General features: G+C 32.2%; 1 protein-coding gene and 1 long non-coding RNA gene across 2 annotated transcripts; both read right to left on the bottom strand.

Moving 5' to 3' along the window:
- Positions 1-1,693: 1,693 nt before the first annotated feature.
- Positions 1,694-8,638, bottom strand: LOC127721074 (uncharacterized). The gene is made up of 2 exons (XR_007991062.1): positions 7,471-8,638; positions 1,694-3,935 (listed from the first exon to the last, which is right to left on the bottom strand). It is a non-coding gene; the product is annotated as an uncharacterized LOC127721074 (long non-coding RNA).
- Positions 8,639-8,864: 226 nt separating this feature from the next.
- On the bottom strand, positions 8,865-26,312 carry LOC127721063 (monoacylglycerol lipase ABHD6-like). The gene is made up of 9 exons (XM_052227750.1): positions 26,254-26,312; positions 21,651-21,793; positions 20,612-20,771; positions 19,702-19,818; positions 14,884-15,016; positions 14,246-14,424; positions 13,893-13,947; positions 13,281-13,381; positions 8,865-12,260 (listed from the first exon to the last, which is right to left on the bottom strand). Exons 2-9 carry the CDS (start codon positions 21,767-21,769, stop codon positions 12,096-12,098), a joined length of 1,029 nt encoding a protein of 342 aa, XP_052083710.1. The 5' UTR covers positions 21,770-21,793; positions 26,254-26,312; the 3' UTR covers positions 8,865-12,095.
- Positions 26,313-26,696: the final 384 nt, after the last annotated feature.

The raw sequence follows: 26,696 nt of genomic DNA, 5'->3' as shown, positions 1-26,696 counted from the left end.
TTTGCCATCACTTAGCGTCCGTCGTAAACTTTTTTTAAATATATAGAATTAAGTTTTTGTTTTATATTCTTATCCGTCCAGAAACATGGCTGCCATGGCTAAACATATAACATAGGTTTTTGGTTTATATCTAAAAAAAACAAAGCAGTAAGCGCACACCTGAAATGGATAAAGATATCACAACGTCTCTTCCTTTTTCTAAACAAGTTCATCGGAAGATACCAAGACCTTGTTGATAAATATTCAATATTATTTTTGGAAATAATACATGATGGTCTTCAAGTAAAGGTACTAACGTTGATTTTCATCTTAATTACGTGTTATAGTGTTCCTTTTATTTGTCTTCGTATATTTTAACCTTTACTTTTTAGTCCATTTTTGGTAATATCTTCTTGGCGTGGCTCGGTAATTATATATCCTGCCATGTTATTGTGCTATGGTCATTTTTTTGTATTCTTGTCCTTTCATTTTTGCTAATGTGATTTGTCTATAGAATGTCTATATACCATTTTGTTTTTCTATGTTGACATAGTTGTTATTCTTTGACATAACCTTGGTTCAACACTGGTGACATTTTATAAAGTCTGAGTAGCAGCTGCAAGTTCTTGAATACCGAATGAGTTGGGAAATGTATATGACATATGCAGGTGAAGTTGGTATACAAGATGGGAGAAATATATAATTCAAAATTAAGATCGTCTCGTTTGTCATAGATTATGGTACTAAGATGACCGCTTATGTCAAATTCGAGGTGTAAGTCTAAAAATGAGGCGGAGGAAGCCGTGTCTGTTGTTTCTTAAATTTCTAGTTCTGGAGATCGATATATTAATGGAACTCAATCAGAAAAGTTTGGATTTTTAATGGAAAGAACATCATCAATGTATCTGAATGTGAAATTAAATGATCTGCCTTCTTTGACCTTGTTTAACGACAAGTGATTCCCCCCCCCCCCCCCTGAATGGAAAATTTAATCACCATGGAAAGTTGAACCCCTCTGTTTATTCATTAGAGACGCTAACTGGAACATAACATAATGGTATAACTGTTATAAATAGAAATTTTGATGGGGGTTCAATTTTCCATGGCTAAGTAAAAATGTTTCAACATCATTTCTAAGATGTTTTATTCACATCAAATACTCATTACTGGATTATTATTGCTTTAAAAAGTAGTTTGAATAGCTATGACAATTTGAAACTCGAGGTCTATAGAAGGGGTTCAATTTTCCATGGCTGAGTAAATATGTTCTTTAAATAGCATTTATGAAAAAATATTATTTTGTCATTCACTTTTTATTATGGTTTTATAATTGATTCAATCTACGTCAAATTTCAAATCAGCGAATCAAATATGTGATCACCTAAGTAACAAGGGTAATGGTCTTGCAAAAGTTAAGTCAGTTTCTAAGAAATAATTACACACTTTAACCTTATTTTCATGCTGAATCAGTCATAAGAATGTTTAGCCCTTCTTTGCCTTGCAAACACAAACTAGTTATTGGATGGATATAGTAATTCAGTTTGCTTGTATAGTACAAGATGTCTGGGTCGGGTGACATGAATTGTCACCACTTAAGCTCGCTCATTAAAATTATGACTCAGTTTTTGGTCTATAAAAAAATACATATAACATAATACTACCAGGTTTTATGGGTTGATGTTGTAAAATGTTCTGTGATTAAGAAAATAACACATTTGATTTTTATATATTTATTACATTTTGTTTATTTTATTTTAATTATAGAAGCAAGATTTAGTTCCTGAGCATATACAAACAATAAAAGAATGTAAATAACAAAAGAAAGACAAAACCTCTGTAAAACTAGAGGCTCTAAAGAGCCTGTGTTGCTCACCTTGGTCTATTTGCATATTCAACAAAGGACACTCTCTAACATTGTAGACGAGAATAGAATTCATGACAAAAATCTCTGTTTTGTTGATTTTGTATTGCTGATTATTTAGTCTGTTTAGTTTCTCTCTATCTTCTTTAGTTTTTGCTCAAAACACAAAAGAGGTTAAAAAATTCGTCATTTAAGGGCAATCACTCCTGTAAAGAGTGACAGTCTACTAACTATATCGGCAAAATTGGACTTAATAGAAGATCTTGCCTTGCTGATAATTTTTGTGATTAAAAGTGTCTATTTTTCTATCATAAATTTTATCACATAAGGCAAAATGCAAGAAAATGGTAAAAATCGTCATTTAAGGCCAATAGCTCCAATAAGGAGTCATCGGAAGATTTCCTCCATATTGTCTACATAGTAGATCTTGTCTTGCTGATCATTTTTGCCAATTTAAGATTCTATCTATCTATTGTAATCTATAAGATATAAGGCAAAAACGCAAAAAATTGGTCAAAATCGTCATCAAAGGGCAATTACTCTAATAAGGAGACGACTGACGAGTTCGACCATGTGTTAATTTGTAGAACTTGTATTGCTGATCATTTTTGCAATTTAAAGTTTCTCCCTATCTATTATAGTTTTCAAGATAATGGGCAAAAATGTAAAAAACTAGAGGCTCTAAAGAGCCTGTGTCGCTCACCTTGGTCTATGTGCATATTAAACAAAGGACACAGATGGATTCATGACAAAATTGTGTTTTGGTGATGGTGATGTGTTTTGGTGATGGTGATGTGTTTGTAGATCTTACTTTACTGAACATTTTTGCTCCTTACTATTATCTCTATCTATAATGAACTTGGCCCGGTAGATACAGTGGAAAATACTTTGTAAAAATTTACAAAAATTTACAAAATTTATGAAAATTGTAAAAAATTGACTATAAAGGGCAATAACTCCTTAAGGGGTCAATTGACAATTTTGGTCATGTTGCCTTATTTGTAGATCTAACTTTGCTGTACATTATTGCTGTTTACAGTTTATCTCTATCTATAATAATATTCAAGATAATAACCAAAAGCTGCAAAATTTTCTTAAAATTACCAATTCAGGGGCAGCAACCCAACAATGTGTTGCCCGATTGGTCTGAAAATTTCAGGGCAGATAGATCTTGACCTAATGAACAATTTTATACTCATCAGATTTGCTCTAAATGCTTTGGTTTCAGAGATATGAGCCAAAAACTGCATTTTACCCTATGTACTATTTTTTAGCCATGTCGGCCATCTTGGTTCGCAGGCGGGGTCATCAGACACATTTTTTAAACTAGATACCCTAATGATGATTGTGGACAAGTTTGGTTAAATTTGTCTTAGTAGTTTCAGAGGAGAAGATTTTTGTAAAAAATTACAAAAATTTACGAAAAATGGTTAAAAATTGACTATAAAGGGCAATAACTCCTTAAGGGGTCAACTGACAATTTTGGTCATGTTGCCTTATTTGTAGATCTAACTTTGCTGTACATTATTGCTGTTTACAGTTTATCTCTATCTATAATAATATTCAAGATAATAACCAAAAACGGCAAAATTTCCTTAAAATTACCAATTCAGGGGCAGCAACCCAACAACGGGTTGCCTGATTGGTCTGAAAATTTCAGGGCAGATAGATCTTGACCTAATGAACAATTTTATACTCATCAGATTTGCTCTAAATGCTTTGGTTTCAGAGATATGAGCCAAAAACTGCATTTTACCCTATGTACTATTTTTTAGCCATGTCGGCCATCTTGGTTCACGGGCGGGGTCATTGGACACATTTTTTAAACAAGATACCCTAATGATGATTGTGGACAAGTTTGGTTAAATTTGTCTTAGTAGTTTCAGAGGAGAAGATTTTTGTAAAAAATTACAAAAATTTACGAAAAATGGTTAAAAATTGACTATAAAGGGCAATAACTCCTTAAGGGGTCAACTGACCATTTTGGTCAAGTTGACTTATTTGTAGATCTTACTTTGCTGAACATTATTGCTGTTTACAGTTTATCTCTATCTATAATAATATTCAAGATGATAACCAAAAACGGCAAAATTTCCTTAAAATTACCAATTCAGGGGCAGCATCCCAACAACAGGTTGTCCAATTCATCTGAAAATTTCAGGGCAGATAGATCTTGACCTAATAAACAATTTAACCCCTTGTCAGATTTGCTCTAAATGCTTTGGTTTCAGAGATATAAGCCAAAATCTACATTTTACCCCTATGTTCTATTTTTAGCCATGGCGGCCATCTTGGTTGGTTTGCCGGGTCACCGGACACATTTTTTAAACTAGATACCCCAATGATGATTGTGGCCAAGTTTGGTCAAATTTGGCCCAGTAGTTTCAGAGGAAAAGATTTTTGTAAAAGTTTACGGACGACGGACGACGGACGACGGACGCAAAGTGATGAGAAAAGCTCACTTGACCTTTCAGGTCAGGTGAGCTAAAAAGGCAATCTGATGAACAAGTCAAACTAGAAGTGCACAATACAATTAGGGTTAAAAAAGAGTTGCAGATACAAGATGTCTAAAAATTGTCCAATTGTAATTGCTTAAGATTTCTGACAGTGTTGCTGAAATACAGTCACTATATACATGATATATGGTCTAAGATTTTAGTAAGAAAATACATTTGGTAATTTAAGTTCAGAAAACTGACAACCCATGGCAAAAAACAACGAAAAGACAAACAATCCATAAAACATTACATAGATAAACTGTTAACACAGAGATATGTCTCGCCTTTTTGTACTTTTGGTAATGCAAATGTTGAAATTAAAATAGCAATACTTTAACATGTAAGTTATGCAAATATTCAAAGTCAATGAACCATGACTGAAGGTGTGCCAATGCTAATACAACTGCATACCAAATACCATAGACTTATCATAAGTCGTTCCCTTTCAACAAACCTAAACACAAACATGACAAACATTGACTTGTAAACTATGTAAAAGTTTCAAAGTCAATGAACCATGATGAGGGTTAGGGCTATATAATCCATGGAAACGAGACGTGCAAATGCCAATACATTTGCATACCAAATATCATTGACTTAACATTAGTGGTTCGTCTTAAACTGATCTAATCACAAACTAATACATGTAAACTAAGCAAAAGTTTCAAAGTCAATAGACCATGACTGAGGGGGTGGGACCAAATATTCTCCATGGAAATGAGATGTGCTAATGCTTATACAACTGCATACCAATTATCATTGACCTACCACTAACGATTCCCGTTGAACTGACCTAATCACAAACTAATACATGAAAACAAAACAAAAGTTTCAAAGTCAATAGACCATGAATAAGGAGGCAGGGCCAAATAATCTCCATGGAAATGAGATGTGCCAATGCTTATACAACTGCATACCAAATATCATTGACCTACTACTAGTGGTTCCCCATAATCTGACCTAATCACAAACTAATACATGTAAACGAAGCAAAGTTTCAAAGTCAATAGACCTTGACTGAGGGGGAAGGGCCAAATAATCTCCATGGTAATGAGATGTACCAATGCTAATACAACTGCATACCAAATATTATTGACCTACCACTAGCGGTTCACCAAGAACTAGACCTAATCACAAACTAATACATTGTTGACGCTGACGACGCCGGAAACAGCATACCTATGTCTCGCATTTTGACTCCGTCAAGGCAAGACAAAAACTATAGATTGAGCATCAGGAACCCCACAAGATAAACCATGGGTTAACTCAGGTTCTCAGTCAGATGTATTACAGACCCTAACATTAAATAAATGCAGGGCGCCGCTTGATACGACCGCAGAGGTCAAACCTTCAACAGTTGCAGCAAGTATGGACACAACATTCAAGCTTGATACAGCTCTGAATTTGGATTGTGAATAAATATTTGACACATAAAATTGAGAATGGAAATGGGGAATGTGTCAAAGAGACAACAACCCGACCATAGAGCAGACAACAGCCGAAGGCCACCAATGGGTCTTCAATGCAGCGAGAAACTCCCGCACCTGGAAGCGTCCTTCAGCTGGCCCCTAAACAAATATGTATACCAGTTCAGTGATAATGGACGTCATACTAAACTCTAAATTATATACAAGAAACTAAAATTAAAAATGATACAAGACTAACAAAGGCAAAAATGCAGCGGGGTTAAACATGTTTTTTGAGATCTCAACCCTCCCCCTTAAAAATTAGAAATTTGACATTGACATTTTATGGTCCAATATCCAAAATCTAAATACATGGTAAGATTCAACATATCAAAGAACCCCAAGAATTAAATTTTTGATGAAATCAAACAAAAGTTGGACTCTTTGGACCTTAATGTGGACCAATTTGATAACAGGGCCAAAAATCAAAAATTTAAATCCATGTTTAGTGTAAGCATATCAAAGAACCCCAAGAATTCAATTTTTGTTAAAATCAAACAAAGTTCAATTTTTGACCCTTTGGACCTTAATGCTGACAAATTTTAAAACAGGGCCCAAAACTAAACCTATAAATACATGGTTAGATTCAGCATGTCAAAGAACCCCAATAATTCATTTTTTTTAAGAAAATCAAACAAAATTTCAATTTTGGACCCTTTGAACTTCAATGTAGACCAATTTAAAATGGGGCCTGTTAGCTAACATCCAAAATCTAAATACACAATTAGATTCAGCATATTAAAGAACCCCAAGAATCTAAGACTTTGGTTAGGGCCATAACCTCCAAAATCAATCCCAACCTTCTTTTTTTAGTATGGAACCTTGTGGTACAATTTCATAGAGATCCATAGACTTATACTCAAGTTATTTTCTGGAAACCAGAAAATCCTTGTTTTTTAGCCCCTTTTTGACCCCGAATTCCAAAACAGTTAGGGCAATAACCCCAAAAATCAAACCCAACCTTCCTTTTGAGGTATGGAACCTTGTGGTACAACTTCATAGAGATTAATACACTTATACACAAGTTATTGTATTGAAACAAGAAAAATGCTTGTTTTTGACCCATTTTCCTAAACAGTTAGGACAATAACCCCCAAAATCAATCCCAACATTCGGAATTTCCTTCTGAGGTATGGAACCTTGTGGTACAATTTCATAGAGATCCATACTTATAAGTTTACTTTCTGGAAACCAAATGTCTTTGGACGATGATGACGACAACATACCATTATATGACCGCAAAAATTTTGCAGTCATATAAAAAGTAGTAAAACTAGAGGCTCTAAAGAGCCTGTGTCGCTCACCTTGGTCTATGTGAATATTAAACAAAGGACGCAGATGGATTCATGACAAAATTGTGTTTTGGTGATGGTGATGTGTTTGTACATCTTAATTTACTGAACATTTTTCCTGCTTACAATTATCTCTATCTATAATTAACTTGGCCCAGTAGTTTCAGAGGAGAAGATTGTAAAAGATTACTAAGATTTACGAAAAAATGGTTAAAAATTGACTATAAAGGGCAATAACTCCTAAAGGGGTCAACTGACAATTTCAGTCATGTTGACTTATTTGTAGATCTTACTTTGCCGACATTTATTGTTTTTTACAGTTTATCTCTATCTATAATAATATTCAAGATAATAACCAAAAACAGCAAAATCACCTTAAAATTACCAATTCAGGGGCAGCAACCCAACAACGGGTTGTCCGATTCATCTGAAAATTTCAGGGCAGATAGATCTTGACCTGATAAACAATTTTACTTCATGTCAGATTTGCTTTAAATGCTTTGGTTTTTGAGTTAAAAGCCAAAAACTGAATTTTACCCCTATGTTCTATTTTTAGCCGTGGCGGCCATCTTGGTTGGTTGACCAGGTCACGCCACACATTTTCAAAACTAGATAACCAAATGATGATTGTGGCCAAGTTTGGTTTAATTTGGCCCAGTTGTTTCAGAGGAGAAGATTTTTGTAAAAGATTACTAAGATTTACGAAAAATGGTTAAAAATTGACTATAAAGGGCAATTACTCCTAAAGGGGTCAACTGACCATTTCGGTTATATTGACTTATTTGTAAATCTTACTTTGCTGAACATTATTGCTGTTTACAGTTTATCTCTATCTATAATAATATTCAAGATAATAACCAAAAACAGCAAAATTTCCTTAAAATTACCAATTCAGGGGCAGCAACCCAATAACGGGTTGTCCGATTCATCTGAAAATTTCAGGGCAGATAGATCTTGACCTGATAAACAATTTTACTTCATGTCAGATTTGCTTTAAATGCTTTGGTTTTTGAGTTAAAAGCCAAAAACTGAATTTTACCCCTATGTTCTATTTTTAGCCGTGGCGGCCATCTTGGTTGGTTGACCAGGTCAAGCCACACATTTTTAAAACTAGATAACCAAATGATGATTGTGGCCAAGTTTGGTTTAATTTGGCCACGGAGTTTCAGAGGAGAAGATTTTTGTAAAAGATTACTAAGATTTACGAAAAATGGTTAAAAATTGACTATAAAGGGCAATAACTCCTAAAGGGGTCAACTGACCATTTCAGTCATGTTGACTTATTTGTTAATCTTACTTTGCTGAACATTATTGCTGTTTACAGTTTATCTCTATCTATAATAATATTCAAGATAATAACCAAAAACAGCAAAATTTCCTTAAAATTACCAATTCAGGGGCAGCAACCCAATAACGGGTTGTCCGATTCATCTGAAAATTTCAGGGCAGATAGATCTTGACCTGATGAACAATTTTACCCCATGTCAGATTTGCTCTAAATGCTTTGGTTTTTGAGTGATAAGCCAAAAACTGCATTTTACCCCTATGTTCTATTTTAAGCCGTGGCGGCCATCTTGGTTGGTTGACCGGGTCACGCCACACATTTTTAAAACTAGATACCCCAATGATGATTGTGGCCAAGTTTGGTTAAATTTGGCCCAGTAGTTTCAGAGGAGAAGATTTTTGTAAAAGTTTACGGACGACGGACGACGGACGCAAAGTGATGAGAAAAGCTCACTTGACCTTTCAGGTCAGGTGAGTTAAAAAAGGGCAATAACTCCTTAAACATACTGCCCTTGGATGAAGGTGTTAGGGAAGATTAACAAAAGAGGGAAAAAATTATATTTGTCAATATTTTATACATGTACCGAGCATAAGCCAGGTGTAAAATGTTGACAAATATAATGCCTACCCATGTTAAAATGAGCATAGAACATGGCATGATAGAATTATTTCGATTCTTATAGGAAAATTTAGAACTTTTGTACTTCGAAGCCTACCTATAATACACGTTCAAAGGCATCCATTTTGATTTGATGAAGCCAAAACGTTATAGAAAATCAACAATTTCACGATAAACAAATGAACAGATACATGTAAACTTACTTTTAGAATGATTTTTAATTTCCTAGCGAGCTACACCAATACAAATGTCCATTTTGATTCCTGGCGTTGTTCAAAACACAGCTGACATTGTAATTTCAATTGTGACGTCAATCATGTGCAGCCCATGTTTTATTGGAATTAGAACATGGCTTTGTTTCCAAAGCGAAAGAAGAACTTCATATTAGAATTGTGCTATAAAAAATATTACATATATCTTTTGATATTCCATTGGACTTTGGATAAAAACAAACATCTTGGCAAAAACATGTTCAATGAAACCTCTCTCTGACAATCTTACAATCTTTAAAAATACAACACATTAAATTTATGAATAACAATTAAACTAAAGCTATTTTAAAGACTTCCATCTGGGAAATAACACATCCAGGATGTCAATCTGAATTTTTTTTCATATCTAGCTTCCATCGAAATCAGATTAATCCTTCAATATGATTTCATATATCATTTCCTTCTTTTGCATTACATTTATGAGTTTCCTTTTTACTATTAGTGGTTAACACGGAAACTGTCCGTCATGGTTGGGTAAAACATTAAATGAACTATCCCTTACTTCAAACTTTCAATTTTCATCTTCTTTTTCTTTAAATTCAAAATGGTTATGTTAATGTTTCAATTGTCGTCATGGATTTTTGGAACGTATCAAACAGATGATTCAGAAAAGCCTCGGACAACATAATTATGTTGATTTCCTTAATATGCAAAATGAGAAGTTCAATTGAATGATAAAATGGCCACTAAAACCGTTTTTATATATCTACAAATAAAGAATGATAAAATAAAACTTAAGTGTTGCCTCCAACAACTTTAAATCTAAATTTAAATTAGAAATTCATGATTAGTTCAGGAACAACAATATCATCATGACTTCCATACTTCTACCATGCTGAATACTATATGCACTATGATTTTCATGAAAGTAAAAGAATTACATGATAAAACACATAACCCTGGGACTATTGATAAAAAAAGAGATGTGAAAATGATTGTTCCTTTCAAATATCTGTACTCACATGTCAGAGATAAATAGGACAATATGTTTCGCATTGACCTCTGTCAGAAAATTTACTTTATATAGGCAAACAGCTGTAAATTAAATTCCTATCATTCAGTCTTTTTTTTTGAACTGGGTAACTGAGAATTAACAGGAGACAATCAAGTTTACATAATGATTGTTGATTGCTTTAACAATACTGAACAGAACATAATTAACTGATTGAGAAATTTTAAAACTGCTTCTATGAACACAACTACCAGAGTGCTGTTATTGGGTACCAAGTTGTTTAAATGCCATTTTGGATCAACAATTACTGATTGAAACCCTATATTCAAGTACAGAAGTGTCTGTTATTTGAAATGTTGTGTAAGAATCCATTCATTCATATACTGCCTTCTAATGACTATAATCATCTTTTTCAAAAACCATTTTTCCAATAAAAATATAAAAATACCAAATTAAAAGTTACAAAAATTAAGTATTAAAATTCACAATAACTTACATTTTTAAAACCTATAAAATATATTTGCTCATTTTGATTGGCTTCAACTTATTAAAGAAGATGAATTTGATTAAATAGAAATTTGCTTCTTTTGTTGATTTTTATATGATTTCTGTTCTGCATGGTGATTTATTTTATTTTAAAATAATCAATAGACCATGACCAATTGAAAATGATGATATCATAATATGCTTTGTACTACAAAAAGTCATTAATTTGTTAATATCATCTTCCCCATGTAACATGACGCTTGTGATATTTACACTCATATACATAGTGGACTGTAAAAAAACAGGTGAAAGCTAAAAAAATCCACTTTAACTTTAGTGTTGCACATTACACAAATATTCATAAAAAAATAAATACAGTATCATAACTGACTAGAATATATTTATACTGAAATCCTGTAGATTACAATTTTGTGGTATTATTAATAAAAACTGCTGGCACATATGTATTTTTAATTTGAATATAAACTTATGCTTTGTCTACTTACTGTTAAAAATATCATTTGGATTTTTTGGAAGAATAAAATGGTTCTTGGTTCTCATGCATTCATGAATGAATGCATAGTCAAAAATAAAAAAATTACAAAACTTTGATTAAAGCATAGATGGGAATTCTTACTGAACCCTATTTACAATTTGAAGATTCAGAATCTAATGAATTCTGGGTAATATTTTGTAAGGAGTACACCAGAAAGTTGCAATTGGCTTACAAGTTACAACATCCTGAACAATGGGAATTCAACCAATGATGTGACGTAATTTTCATTTTGGGTACAGACAATGAAATGATCCATAATCCTTTAGATTCTGAAATCAGGAAAATGGTTAATTATCTTTTTCATCTTTACAAGGAATACTGTATAATCTGAACCATATTGAAACAATAAACCAGGTTAAGATGAACTCTTGTTTCAGGATATAAAATCTTGGTTCTGACAATGCAATCAAATTAAAAATTTCAAATGTATGAAAGGTTTTAAAATTGTCTGGTTTTATTCAAATGAGTAAAAAAGAATAATTATATTAAAAAAATTCTCCTCAGAAGAAAATAAAAATAACATTTATCTAATTTTCAAGTTAATTCTTTACCATATGTCAAGACCTAATGATAGTTGAAGCCTCCATTTGTATTTTGACATTTTTTTTTTGTTACTTGGAGCCATGCCATGAGTTATACAACCTATGGAAAGGAGAAACATGAAAATATGTTCAAACACCTAAGGTTGTATTTGTTATCTGAACACATTTAGAAATACAAACACTTGAACACCTATAAAGCTTAATTCAAAATGACCAGTCTATAAAAATATAAAATACTTTGAACATTTTTCTATCACAGAATTGGTTATATAAAAAACTTTCTCTTCATCATAACTGGACTCTTATCTGTTTCTTCCTGAACTTCAGAAGACTTTTAGTTTTAGCACCAGGTCTGTCAAGGTTTATAGCATGACCACATCTTGGTATAATGTCAACCTGTTGTAGATTTGGAAGTTTTCCTTTTAATACCTCTGCTCCTGATACATGTATTACCTAAAACAAGAGAAAGTTACAAAACAATCAGCATAAAATTTTGTAAGGACTGAATAAAGAAAGAGGGAAAAAAAAGAAAGGTATATATCAATAAGGCAACATAAAATTAACTGTTGACACAGACATTTGTCTTGCCTGTGTGTAATTTCAATAGTATAAAGCACATGTTGAAATCTAAATGGCAACACATTGACACAGAACTAAGCAAAAGATTCAAATTCAATAGGTCATGACTGAGGGGACAGGGCCAAATAATCTCCATAGAAATGAGTTGTGCTAATTAATGCTGATATAACTGCATATAAAATAACATTAACTTACAATAAATGGTTCTACTTTTAAATGACCTAATCCAAAACTTTTACATTTTAACAAGTTTCAAAATCAATAAACAATGCCTGATGTGTTGGAGTAACATAAACTATATTGAAATGAGATGCACCAATGATAATACAACAGCATACAAAATATTATCAATTTATAGTTAGTTGGTCACCTTAAACAGACTTAATAAAAAACTTTCAAAATTGTTGATGTCAGTTATGCCAAATCCAGAAGCACCACCTAGTTGATAGTGAAAACTACTTTAACATGCTGTAAATTCAGAAATTATTGTGTGCATTTTTTATTGTGATTTTTGAAGATTGAACAAAAATGCAAGATTAATTAATGCAATTTCAGGAAAATCTTCAAACAGTTATATGTATCAGATATCAGAATGTAAATTCTTCTTATTTGGAGACTCACCTAGTTACATTATACTCAATAATAAAAACCTCTCAACAATTTCAGAACATACAGTAGCCACAGGATTTAAGCACCTGTTCGATGTCAAGAATTTAATCAGGAGGATGTATTTTTATAATAATTTTTGTCCATCAGGAAATTAGGCATTGCCTGTCTTATCTTGGAGTTCTGGTCTCTTGAATTCTTTTACAACTTGTCAAGACCATGAGAATTTTATGAATTTACATGCATCTCAAAATACATCTTATTTTGAAAGTTTGAACTAATTAATACCTGATCATCTTCTCCCCAGACAAGATGTGTTGGAACTGTAATGTTGTCAGCAATCTTTTCTAATAACTGGCTGTTTTCTAACATTGCTAAGGCTTTAAATACTGAAATGACAAGAAAAAAAATTGAGGAAGTTTATACTTTAAAAAAAAAGTGGCATCAAAGATTCTAAATTCTATACAATTATACAAAAGCTAAAGTCGTATGATAAATATTTTTCCAAGCATGACTTTCATTTGTTTTTTCATTTTATTCCCTTTACCTTAAAAAATAAATTATGTTGATTTTACATTAACTTTTATGAACATGATAAACACCATAAATTGATCTCCGAAATTACTTAGATTCTATTTTTGACACTTCAAAATATTGATATTAAATAATTTGTCTCAATATATTATTTATTGAAACTTCAACATCGAGCATCTCTGATGAGTCTTTTGAAGACGAAACTTGCATCTGGTGTACAAAATTTCAATCCTGGTAACTATGATGAGTTCCATGAAGTCAGTAAACAAAAGTCAAAATATTTTTTGTAGATTTTACAAATTCTGCAATAACATCACTTGTATAAATAAATTCATCTAATTTAAAGTGTATGTTAAATAAACTTACATCTGTAATAATATTTGTTGTATGGTCTTCTCATATCTACTGCCCCTTGTATAATCTGCAATTTATGAACCAAGTTTAATTTTGCTTTCTATTCTTATGAGTACAAATGTATTTGAAATGACAATTGCTTGGTGTAAGGTGACAAAATAGTTGTAAGATACAATTTTAATGTTGTGTGATTTAATAATCACTGTTTTATGTATTAGCATCTTGATTTACAATCCCCCCCCCCCAAAAAAAAAACATGAAAAATTAAATCTATGTCTCTTCAAAATTGTATTGATCTGTTCTGCAAAACCTTTTATTATGCATTACACAAAAATTAAATTATAGGATTAAGATAATCTTTTCACCTGTTTTGTCATGAATATAGGTTTATGGAATTGTGCAAAATCTAATAATAACTGCATTTCATCTGGAGTTTTAGGTATTAACGGGCAGGCATGTAAAGCATCATCTTTTCCAGTGTCAAGAATGGATTGCACAATCTCTCGGATTTTTACTGCTACATCTGTTTCAATGGGTGTCCTCACTTTCAAATATATAAAATTACTGCTGTTAAAATTATATATTTGCAATATTATATAAAACTATTGTCCCTTCTTCAGAGAAATAAATAATATAAAAGTACAATAATGCCCATTCCTTTTCGGTAAGATTCTATATAACTTTATACAACGTCATCTCCCTCTATGAAAATTAATCAAATTGTACATGCAAGTGATACTGAGCTATCATAAGATGCCAAACATATAAAAACACTAAATGTAATTGGAAATATATATACAGAAGTCAGTTCACATTTCCCAGAGACAATGCAACCCCCCCCCCCCCTTTTAATCACCAAAAAAATTATTAAATATTTTATTAGCATCAAATTGTCAAAAATATTTTTAGCCTTCCTTTGCTCTGCGGTTTTAATCCGTTTTATGGAATTACATCCCCTTTCAAGAATCCTGGATTTGCCCCTGTGTAGTATGCTATAACTTACTTGCAGGACACATCATGGTTACTCTGTCCACCATTTGAGGATACTCAGCAGAAAATACACCAGCTAATGCACCACCCATGGACAGTCCAACTATATGGATTGGATCACTGTCAAGACCAATGGCCACTACAAACTATTATAAAGACAGTTTGTTTGAAAATACTACTATTCTTATTCATATTTAAACTAACAATTTAGTATATCAAAAAGAAATATATTTGTACATCTAAAAAAATTTTGTGGATAAATGCAGACACATATATATTGCTAGTTCAGTGTTCCAGCTAGGATTTCAAAAGGGCAGGGTGCCAATCCTCAAAAGGGCACATTTAACGTGTGAAAGATAATTTGAAAAAGGCATGTTTTAATAAAGATGTAAATCAAACATTGTTTTATTCCTTTGATCATAGGTAACATATATATATACAATCACAATCAAAATGACATTAGCCTAGATAGAACTTTATCTTTCTATCTTTAGTACTGAAGAAATTGTCAAGCACCTTGTCACACAATTTATTAAAACATTGCTTGTCACAATTAAGTTTAACATGTAAAATGTTTTGTAATGTATCCTGCTTCATCCTATTTCTGTGGTCACACTTAACGAGTTTAACTTGTGAGAATACTCTCTCTACCTCTGCTGTGCTCAAAGGCAACACAGCAGCTGTGCTGAGTAGGTGAATCATGTTAGGGTAAAGTGTAATTAACCCTAAATTACTGTTTGATAAAAACTTAAGGCAAGCCATGATTGTTCTATCATGACTGCTCTTGTCCCCTATAAGTTCACAAAATGATGTCCATTCATTCAGTAGAATGTCATCATCTATTGGATTCACTTTCAATCAAATGGAAATAGTAACTGTCAAAATTAAAAATATAAAATATAACAAACTCACGTAGTGCTAAAAATGTCGGCTAAACTTCTGTTCGTCACTTTATTTTTTTTAATTTCCTCTTTCAATCGTCGTTCACACTTAGACATTGTGATTGTAAATAAGACAAGAAAAACAAACTCAGAATGTTATATAGTTTTTATTTAATGAGTTAAAATCACCGGTAATTAATGGATCCTAGTAGTACATACATATTATGTATACACTGATCAGCTGTTATTGACACACAGGTAAATCTATTTTTAACTTTTCAATGTTGACAAGGACGCATTAATCTGTAATGGCGGATCATAACAAAACGGGCAAAATCAAACATCATCGATCTCCAAAAGGGCAGGGTGCAACGAAAAAGGCACAGGGCGCTTCGAAATCGTTAAAAAGGGCACAGGGTGCAACTGAAAAAGGGCGGGCGCCGCGCCTTCTGAAAACGGCCTAGCTGGAACACTGTAGTTATATAAAATAATATACATAAAAGCTTATAATAAACTGCTGACTAAGATTTATGCATATATGAAAAAAAGTAAAGTTGAGGACGATTTGTGCATGTTTGATAATAAGTAAAGTTGATCATAAATAGTGCATGTATTAAAAAAACAGAATATACATGTCGTATCGACTCGGATGAACATGTATGTATGACTGATGAGCCAAAAGTCACGCATACATTTGTACATGTAAAATGACCGCTGAAGTTGAGCATAAATTATGCATATATGTACAGTCATACCACATCTTCTTATATCTATATATATAAAATAAGGAGATGTGGTATAATTGCCACTGAGACAACTATCCAACTGCAGCAAATTAAAAGAATTCTAGGTCACCCTATAATAGACTTCAACAACAAGCAAAACCTTCACAGCTAGCACAGTCAGCTTCAAAAGACCCAAATTTGACAAAATGTGAAACAATACAGATGCAAAAACCAATGGCTCCAACAAACAAATAACAAATATGACATACAGCAACCAAGGACAACCACTGAACTACAAGCCCCAGACTTGGGACAAGCGCATATAGAATGTGACTGTGCCTGAGCTGAGCACCAAAAACAAATATCATTAAGAAAGAGGACACAAAGATCTATGAGTACTAACAGTTACCGAAAGATATTTCAAAGCCAATAAAAACTAATAAATAAATCATGTTCTCCCAGACATAGGTACCAATCAGTATACATCCAACAGATATAGTTTATAGATGTCATAAACAAGTCTGAGAACAGCTTTACCTTGTGCAAATCCAAAATATAAGTACATAATATCAAGAGGATGTAAACTGAAAATTATCAGGTTAAGTCAAAGGGCAATACATGTAGTTAAAAGTATGCTTATAACTGAAGCATAGAAAAAGAATCATTATAAACAGAAAAGAAAAGGTCATCTGCCATATGACAAGGTATATGCATGATAACAACGTGTAAGTTAAAACAGTAATCAACAGAAACTAAAATTATAATGCATTTATATTGTTTGCATTTAATCCTTTAGCTGATTGGCCAATGTTTTTTTTAAAGATTTTTTTCTTAAAACAATGTTATAGATTCAACAATAAAATGCTCCGCTGGGGCGCAGCTTGATATGACCGCAGAGGTCGAACCCTGAACAGTTGGGGCAAGTATGGACACAACATTCAAGCTTGATACAGCACTGAATTTGGATTGTGATTAAATATTTGACACAGCATAGGTTTCTGACACAGAATGAATGTGGTCTAAGAACTTAAATTTTTTTAATTTACCTATTCAAACCATATCATTATTATTTGCTCTTATATATAAATCAGAAATAACCAATTTAAAATGGAAAATTTTAAAGAAAAAAAAACCCTCTACTAAATTTTTTGAACCCCCTTATGATTCATCACCCCCAAACTCAATCCCAGCCTTCCCCTTGTGGATTGGTACCTTGCAGTACAATTTCAGAGAGATCCATACACTTGAACACAAGTTATTATGTCTGGAAACTAGAAAAATGCTTGTTTTTAGGCCCCTTTTTGGCCCCAAATTTCTAAACATTTAGGGCAATTACCCCCAAACTCAAACCCAGCTTCCCTTTTGTGATATGGAACCTTGTAGTACAATTTCATAAAGATCCATACACTTACACACTAGTTATTGTCCTGAAACTAGAAAAATGCTTGTTTTTTGCCCCTTTTTGGCCCCTAATTCCTAAAGTTTTGAGGCAATTACCCCCAAACTCAATCCCAACCTTCCCTTTGTGGTATGGTACCTTGCATTTCAATTTCAGAGAGATCCATACACTTGAACACAAGTTATTGTCTGGAAACTAGAAAAATGCTTGTTTTTAGGCCCCTTTTTGGCCCCTTATTCCTAAACGTTTAGGGCAATTACCCCCAAACTCAAACCCAGCTTCCCTTTTGTGATATGGAACCTTGTAGTACAATTTCATAAAGATCCATACACTAACACACAAGTTATTGTCCTGAAACTAGAAAAATGCTTGTTTTTTGCCCCTTTTTGGCCCCTAATTCCTAAAATATTGAGGCAATTACCCCCAAACTCAATCCCAGCCTTCCCTTTCAGGTATGGTACCTTGCAGTACAATTTCAGAGAGATCCATACACTTGAACACAAGTTATTGTCTGGAAACTAGAAAAATGCTATTTTTGGCCCCTTTTTGGCCCCTTATTCCTAAACGTTTTGGGCAATTACCCCTAAACTCAATTCCAGCTCTCCCTTTGTGATATGGAACCTTGTAGTACAATTTCATAAAGATCCATACACGTACACACAAGTTATTGTCCTGAAACTAGAAAAACGCTTGTTTTGTGCCCCTTTTTGGCCCCTAATTCCTAAAATTTTGAGGCAATTACCCCCAAACTCAATCCCAGCCTTCCCTTTATGGTATGGTACCTTGCAGTACAATTTCAGAGAGATCCATACACTTGAACACAAGTTATTGTCTGGAAACTAGAAAAATGCTTGTTTTAAGGCCCCTTTTTGGTCCCTTATTCCTAAATGTTTTGAGCAATTACCCCCAAACTCAATTCCAGCTTTCCCTTTGTGATATGGAACCTTGTAGTTCAATTTCAGAAAAATCCATATACTTACACACAAGTTATTATCATGAAACTAGAAAAATGCTTGTTTTTTGCCCCTTTTTTGGCCCCTAATTCCTAAAATTTTGCGGCAATTGCCCCTAAAATAAATTCCAGCATTCCCTTTGTGATATGGAACCTTGTGGTACAATGTCAGAGAGATCCATACACTAACACACAAGTTATGTCTGGAAGTTATAAAAATGCTTATTTTTGGCCCCTTATTCCTTAACTGTTGGTATCATAACCCCCAAAATCTATCCCAACCTTCCTTTTGTGGTATTGAACCTTATGGTAAAATTTCATGGAGATCCATTCACTTAAACTAAAGTTAGAGTGCGAAAACCAATGTGTCTTCGGACGACGACGCCAACGTCATACCAATATACGACCAAAAAATTTTTAATTGCGGTCGTATAAAAATAAAAATTATCTTGCTTGAGAATAATAATCACATGAATTTCATTCTACATGACATACATTTGTGAAGTTCCCCCACAATATACATGTACTTTAATGTGTATGATGACCAATAATTGTTAACTTCTACTTCATTTGGTCTCTTGTGGAGAGTTGTCTCATCAGCAAACATACCATATCTTCTTATTCTTATTTCATTGTTGTGTAGTTTGCCTAGGAAATCCAAAGTTAACAGAATTATGCTTTTAAATATTGCCCTGAAAACCCTGATGTTATAGCAACCATCATGTGATCAATTATGGTATGCATTCCTTTATCTCGATTAGTATGGAAAGAATTAACACAACTTCAATGGATGTACAAGAGAAAATTTAATTAAATTTCATGAAATATTAAGAAGTAACTAATATTCATAAAATTTTCAACTTTTGACACAAACCTGTTTTATTCTTTCTATCTGTGAATAAAATGACAGATTTTCATCGTCAGGAGGAACATCACTGTCTCCATGTCCAGGTAGATCCATAGCTACTACATGTAAGTCATTTGGTAACTTCTGCAAATATAGGTATAAATACTGTCAGAGTGAGTATAGTGTTTTGTTTAATTTCAATAGAATCATTCCTGCAAATGATGTTAGGGGTAGTTACACAACCTTAACTACATGTACCCTCTTACCCCCCTCCCCCCCACCAAAAAAAAATACAAAAAAAATACAAAAAAACAAAAAATATTTAGACATGCTCAAAATTAAAAAATTTCTTATCATTTCTTTTCAAAACAGATGTTTAAATGACATTGCAAGATAAATGATGTTTTTATTTCTTTTTCTAAATCATAAAATAGGTGCAAAGTTATCTGTTCTGGTAGAACAAAATTAACTTTGACCATAGTTTAGGGCATCAAAGGGGTCTTATAACCCTCTCTTCTCTTAGGTTTATTTACAACAATTGTTGATTTTTCAATTGCTTTGTACAATAATCAAAATATTATATTTCCATCATAAAAATAATAAATGACTTAATTTTCATATAATTAGAAGTACCTCTTAAAACAAAAAAAGTAAACAAAATTTATCAAAATGGTCACACAAAGAAAAGACTTGATAATAGTACATAATTCCTTAATTCTACTAGGCCTGAAATGGATAGAAAAAAGAAATATTTTGCATATGAAAAATAGTCCAAAATATACAAGAATATTTGCCGCTGGACTTCACTAGTGACTTTCATCATATCAGAACTGTTAAGTTATCAACAAAAAGATTGATTGATTGATGTTCCCTTAACATCCAGTGGCAAATATTTCATGTATATTCTGGATGATTATCAAGATAATTAGACATTTACCCCTACAACAGGAGACCACATAAATTTATCCGCGGAGAATCCGTGTAGCAGTAAAATGCTTGACTGCCCTTTCTTCTTCTCTCCCCTTTCACCATATGCTATTGTCATATCTCTAATGTTGACCTTCTTAATTCTCATTCCACTGACTAAAACTGCCAACCTGTTGTAGATAAAGGTTAAATACTGTACTGTAAACACAATGGTTCCAAGTATTCTTTACAATGTACATTGTACAAGTACAAAATCTGCACGAACAAGGATGCTTAATTCTTGTTCAATGTTGATTTTAATAACTGATTGATGGCTGCTTATTACATGTAAGCTTCAGCAGGAAATATTACATCCATGTTCAGGAAATTAAAATATTAATGAGATATGAGTATAAGACCAAATGTCTTTGTTTGATTTTAAATGTGTTAGTTCACAAGATATCAGTCCCACGGGGTAGACATTTCACCAACCAGGCACATGGCTCTCACTGTCATGACTGTGAGTACAAAATGTACATGTATATTATAACAATTCTTTGCTTTCGCTCCTTAAGTATTCTACTTGGCATGCAGCAAAGAGAAATTTTGTGTCTGGTTGAAATGAACCCCCAGCTTCCAACATTTGAGGTGAGCAAAATATCATAAGACATTTTTAGGTATTTTATTCTGCAGTACGACAGTGTCATATGATGCGAAATGAATATTTTCTTAGGGTTAAATGGAATTGTCATTTAGGAAAAAAAGATAAAAAAAATAACTAATGTATTTCAATTGACAGACACAGTTTATAACAGGAGATCCTCACAAAATACATTGCTATAAGTGATACTCAAACATTTGTTTTAAATAAAATTAAATAAATTATAAGTAGTTTGGTAATGAAAATAAAATTCCCTGCAAGTATTCAATTAAACAAGAAACCCAAAGTGTTGTACAAAAATATGATGTAAATTTTTTATTCTATTTTCAGTAAAATCCACTAATCCTAAGAGTTTTCCAGTTGTATATATCATGCATTTATAGCGATTTCTTAATAAATGAAAACCTACTTCATATATCCCTGTACAAACATTTCAGGTCTTTTCATGTAAATAAGAACTGAAGCAGCAGTCAATGATGTGGCCATCATACCCAGTGAATACAATAAATACTCTGTAAGTGGCATCATTATCTGTTCCTTTGTTTATGGTGTCTGAAAAAATATGATCAAATATAGTTTTGTTTTGAAACTACAAATCAATATCCTTTACTTTTGTTGTTTGTTATTTTTTTTTTTATCTGTGGAAAGACTTTAAGTGGGCGAAAAACTGGTAAAGCCATGTGCAGAATGAGATTTCTCAGATTTGAATAACTATAAAAAGCACAACAATAAAGACAAGACAAATCACTCATATATATCTCAAATTTGTATTGCATATTAAAGTAGGGTTTTTCATAAATATTTTGCATATATTCATACAACAACATACATGTACATATGAAAATCAAATCCCAGCAAAAGGGGTCAAAATTTAGACACTTAAGTTATGTAAGAAAATCCTAAATGAACACATTTTTTTGTTGGCTTAATTTTTAAATTTACAGTTTCAGTTTATAATTATCTTTCTACTTTTCAGGGAGTTATAACTAATGAATAATATATGTCTTTGATTACATGTACATGTATACCTACTACCCAGAATTGGATTATGATGACATGTCAACAAAAGATATTTTTTTGGAAATGTATTTTTGTGATATTCTTAAACAAATATATATTATATATAATATGTACATTATCAAACTGTATTTAAATATTGCTTGTACAGTCTCTCACAAATCTTTTAAGATTGGCACATACATGTACAATGTTAATGTAATGTTTCTTGTTATCTGTTTTATGTACATGTACCTGTATGAATATTTTATTGTGTAAATATATGTAATTGTATATGTGGTGAGACTATAATAAAATATTGAATCTGAATCTGAATCTACAATTACATGTACAAATGTAACTGAGCTGAAAATATCTATTATTCTATTTTTTTTTTTTTTGGGGGGGGGGGGGGGGGGGGGGGGGAATTAAAATGAGATAAAACATGAAAACAACATGTACATTATAACAATCACCAAAAATTTCTTCCTTAGGACAGCATCTGATCATTAGAAAAAATTTAAAAACAGACATTTTTATTACATGTACAAATGATGAACAAAATGAATATAAGTATAAATATGTAGGAAAAATAAAATTGACAGTCAAAATGACCTACTAACATGATTAAATTACTAGAGTTACAAATGTATTTATCTTTTGCAATATTACGGCTTCCATATGGAAACACATGGAAGTTGCGTACATGTATATGCAACAAAAATTGTTGCAATATTTTGAAGTAAAAATACGATTGAAATGAGTAATAAAATGCTTCGCTGGGCGCAGCTTGATACGACCGCAGAGGTCGAACCCTGAACAGTTGGGGCAAGTATGGACACAACATTCAAGCTTGATACAGCTCTGAATTTGGATTGTTATTAAATATTTGACACAGCATAGGTTTCTGACACAGAAAGAATGTGGTCTAAGAACTTGAATTTTTTTAATTTACCTATTATGGTCCAATGTCGAAAATCAAAATACATGGTTAGATTCAGCATATCAAAGAACCCTATATATTCAATTTTTGTTAAAATCAAACAAAGTTTAATCTTGGACCCCAACTTGGACAAACTTGAAAACTGGGCCCATAATCAAAAATCTAAACACATGTTTAGATTCAGCATATCAAAGAACCCCAAGAATTCAATTTTTGTTATAATCAAACTAAGTTTAATTTTGGACCCTTTGGACCTTAATGTAGACCAAATTAAAAAACAGGACCCAAAATTAAAAATCTAAATACACGGTTAGATTTGGAATATCAAAGAACCCTAATAATTCAATTTTTGATTAAATCAAACAAAGTTTAATTTTGGACCATTTTGACCTCAATATGAACCAATTTGATAGCGGGGCCCACAAATAAAAAATCTAAATACATGGTTAGATTCAGCATATCAAAGAACCCCATATATTCAATTTTTGTTGAAATAAAAAAAAGTTTAATTTTGGACCCCAACTTGGACCAACTTGAAAACTGGGCCCATAATCAAAAATCTAAACACATGTTTAGATTCAGCATATCAAAGAACCCCAAGAATTCAATTTTTGTTAAAATCAAACTTAGTTTAATTTTGGACCCTTTGGACCTTAATGTAGACCAATTTAAAAAACAGGACCCAAATTAAAAATCTAAAAACACTGTTAGATTTGGCATATCAAAGAACCCCAATAATTCAATTTTTGATGAAATCAAAACTAAGTTTAATTTTGGGCCCTTTTGACCTCAATATGAACCAATTTGATAGTGGAGTCCACAAATAAAAAATCTAAATACATGGTTAGATTCAGCATATCAAAGAACCCCATATATTCAATTTTTGTTGAAATAAAAAAAAGTTTAATTTTGGACCCCAACTTGGACCAACTTGAAAACTGGGCCCATAATCAAAAATCTAAACACATGTTTAGATTCAGCATATCAAAGAACCCCAAGAATTCAATTTTTGTTAAAATCAAACTTAGTTTAATTTTGGACCCTTTGGACCTTAATGTAGACCAATTTAAAAAACAGGACCCAAATTAAAAATCTAAAAACACTGTTAGATTTGGCATATCAAAGAACCCCAATAATTCAATTTTTGATGAAATCAAACTAAGTTTAATTTTGGGCCCTTTTGACCTCAATATGAACCAATTTGATAGTGGAGTCCACAAATAAAAAATCTAAATACATGGTTAGATTCAGCATATCAAAGAACCCCATATATTCAATTTTTGTTGAAATCAAACAAAGTTTAATTTTGGACCCCAATTTGGACCAACTTGAAAACTGGGCCAAAAATCAAAAATCTAAATACATGTTTAGATATAGCATATCAAAGAACCTCATATATTCAATTTTTGTTAAAATCAAACAAAGTTTCATTTTGGACCCTTTGGACCTTAATGTAGACCAATTTGAAAACTGGACCCAAAATTAAAAATCTAAATACACTGTTAGATTCGGCATAACAAATTAATAAATGTGATCAAAGATTTTACAAATCTAATGCGCCATACTGTGCAATTAAAGATTACTCTTCTTGAAATTTTTCAATATTTGAAATTTGAAAAAAAATAATATTTGAAGAATAATTCTTTTTAATTTCTGAAATCTGAAATGAGAAAAAACTGACCCCCCACAATTTCTTTTTACCCCCCCCCCCCCTTTTTTCCCCAAAAAAATTCTTTCCCTCAAGATATGGTCATAATCTCAATTCAAATTTCCAATGGAGTTTGCAACCATAATTACCCATTTAAATTTACCATAGTGCTAACTTAATCTATTTTATAATAGAATTAAAAATATAGTGTCAAATCTTTCATATGGATTTTTTTGTAAAAAAAAAAAGATGCAACATTTGCAGATATTTTTACTGGTCTTTCTTTATAAATATGCATTTCTTTAAACATAATTTAAAAGCAGTGTAAGGGAAGTAACCAAAACGTTGTATTTGGGTTACCTCCCTTACACTGTTTTAAATTATCTTTATTGTTCATTAACCATTACTTTATACATAATTTAAAAGCTGTGTAAGGGAGATAATTTCAATGAGGTATTTGATTTTTCTCCCTTACACTGCTTTAAATTATGTTTTGTACTAAAGTATTTGTCCATTAACCAGGACAACCTTGTTTTCCCCCTTTTTTGCCCCTAATTCCTAAACGGTTTGAGCCATAACCCCCCAAAGCAAATCCTAACCATCCCTTTGTGGTATGGAAACTTGTAGTATAATTTCAGAGAGATCCATACACCATTCCACAGTTATTGTCTGGAAACTAGAAAATGCTTATTTTTGGCCCCTTTTTCCTTAACTGTTGGTACCATAACCCCCAAAATCAATCCCAACCTTCTTTTTGTGGTATTTAACCGTATGGTAAAATTTCAAAAAGATCCATTCACTTAAACTAAAGTTAGAGTTAAACCAATGTGTCTTCGGACGACAACGATGCCGGACGACGACGACGCCAACGTCATACCAATATACGACCACAAAAATTTTTTGCGGTCGTATAAAAATGATAGACTTCAACAAATTATAGTCTCCATCGATCATAAATGTCACCTTGCTTTGACCATATATATTAGGTTTTTTCGATCTATTACAAAGGCTTATCTTGGTTTTGATGGTATTTCATGGATTCCACTTAACAAATGTAAAATGGAGGGGAGAAGCAGCACAAAAAAAATCTTTTTAATTTTTTTTATTTACAATTTAGGAAGAATGGTTCAATTCTCAATAATCATGATAATCCTGTCGCACTTTTAAGAAAAACAGCAAAATTATTGTGAATGTAGTATTGGGTAATCATGATCATGCATACGTGGTAGGCGTTGGCAGTCACACCTTAAATATGGTGTGCATGTACAAATGAAAATTTGTGACGTGACAAACTGACAAAAACAACGTTCCGTGATTTAAATTTATGTTTAAAAAGCAATGCAAAAAAATAATATTGGTCATATGTTCAGTTTTCAGCAGCAAATGTGTATTTTTACAAACAAAGCTTGCCAGAATTGTACTTACAGATTATAAACAGAAAATAAATAAGAAGAATAAAAAGCGTTTGTAAACAACGAAACGACAGGAAGTCCAATTCTAAAGATAATCGTAGGACTGTAAACGGACAACTGGTTTCGGAATTTTATCACTACCTAGCCATTTCGAAAAGATCATTGAGTACACGATAAAGTATTTACAAAAATTTACAATCGATTTTTCTTTCTTTCTTTCTTTTATATATATTTTTTTATTCATCATGGATTGACAGGCATTTACATATATTATCTATAGTGGCACATAATAAAGCAAGCAAGAAAAATAAGCATGATCAAGCAAATAAGAGTAAACAAAAATAGTAATACTAATACGATATGATATAACAGAATACAATATATATATGGACGAAGTATCATACCTGCCAACCTCTGAAACCCTCAAAGAGGGAGATCTCCCCCTCAGTGGGAGAT

The sequence above is a fragment of the Mytilus californianus genome, unplaced genomic scaffold (assembly GCF_021869535.1).
Source record: "Mytilus californianus isolate M0D057914Y unplaced genomic scaffold, xbMytCali1.0.p SCAF_1, whole genome shotgun sequence".
Lineage (NCBI taxonomy): Eukaryota > Metazoa > Mollusca > Bivalvia > Mytilida > Mytilidae > Mytilus > Mytilus californianus.
Note: the sequence above shows the minus strand (reverse complement) of the source record. Positions and strands in the feature narration are given on the sequence as shown.

Excerpts from the sequence above, each read along its gene's own strand:
- LOC127721063 (XM_052227750.1), bottom strand. The coding sequence starts at position 21,769 with ATGATGCCACTTACAGAGTATTTATTGTATTCACTGGGTATGATGGCC. Across the intron at positions 13,948-14,245 it reads CTATATTCATGACAAAACAG|ATTATACAAGGGGCAGTAGA; the intron begins GTGAAAAGATTA and ends CATAAATTGCAG. Across the intron at positions 12,261-13,280 it reads TCTGGGGAGAAGATGATCAG|GTAATACATGTATCAGGAGC; the intron begins GTATTAATTAGT and ends CTCTTGTTTTAG.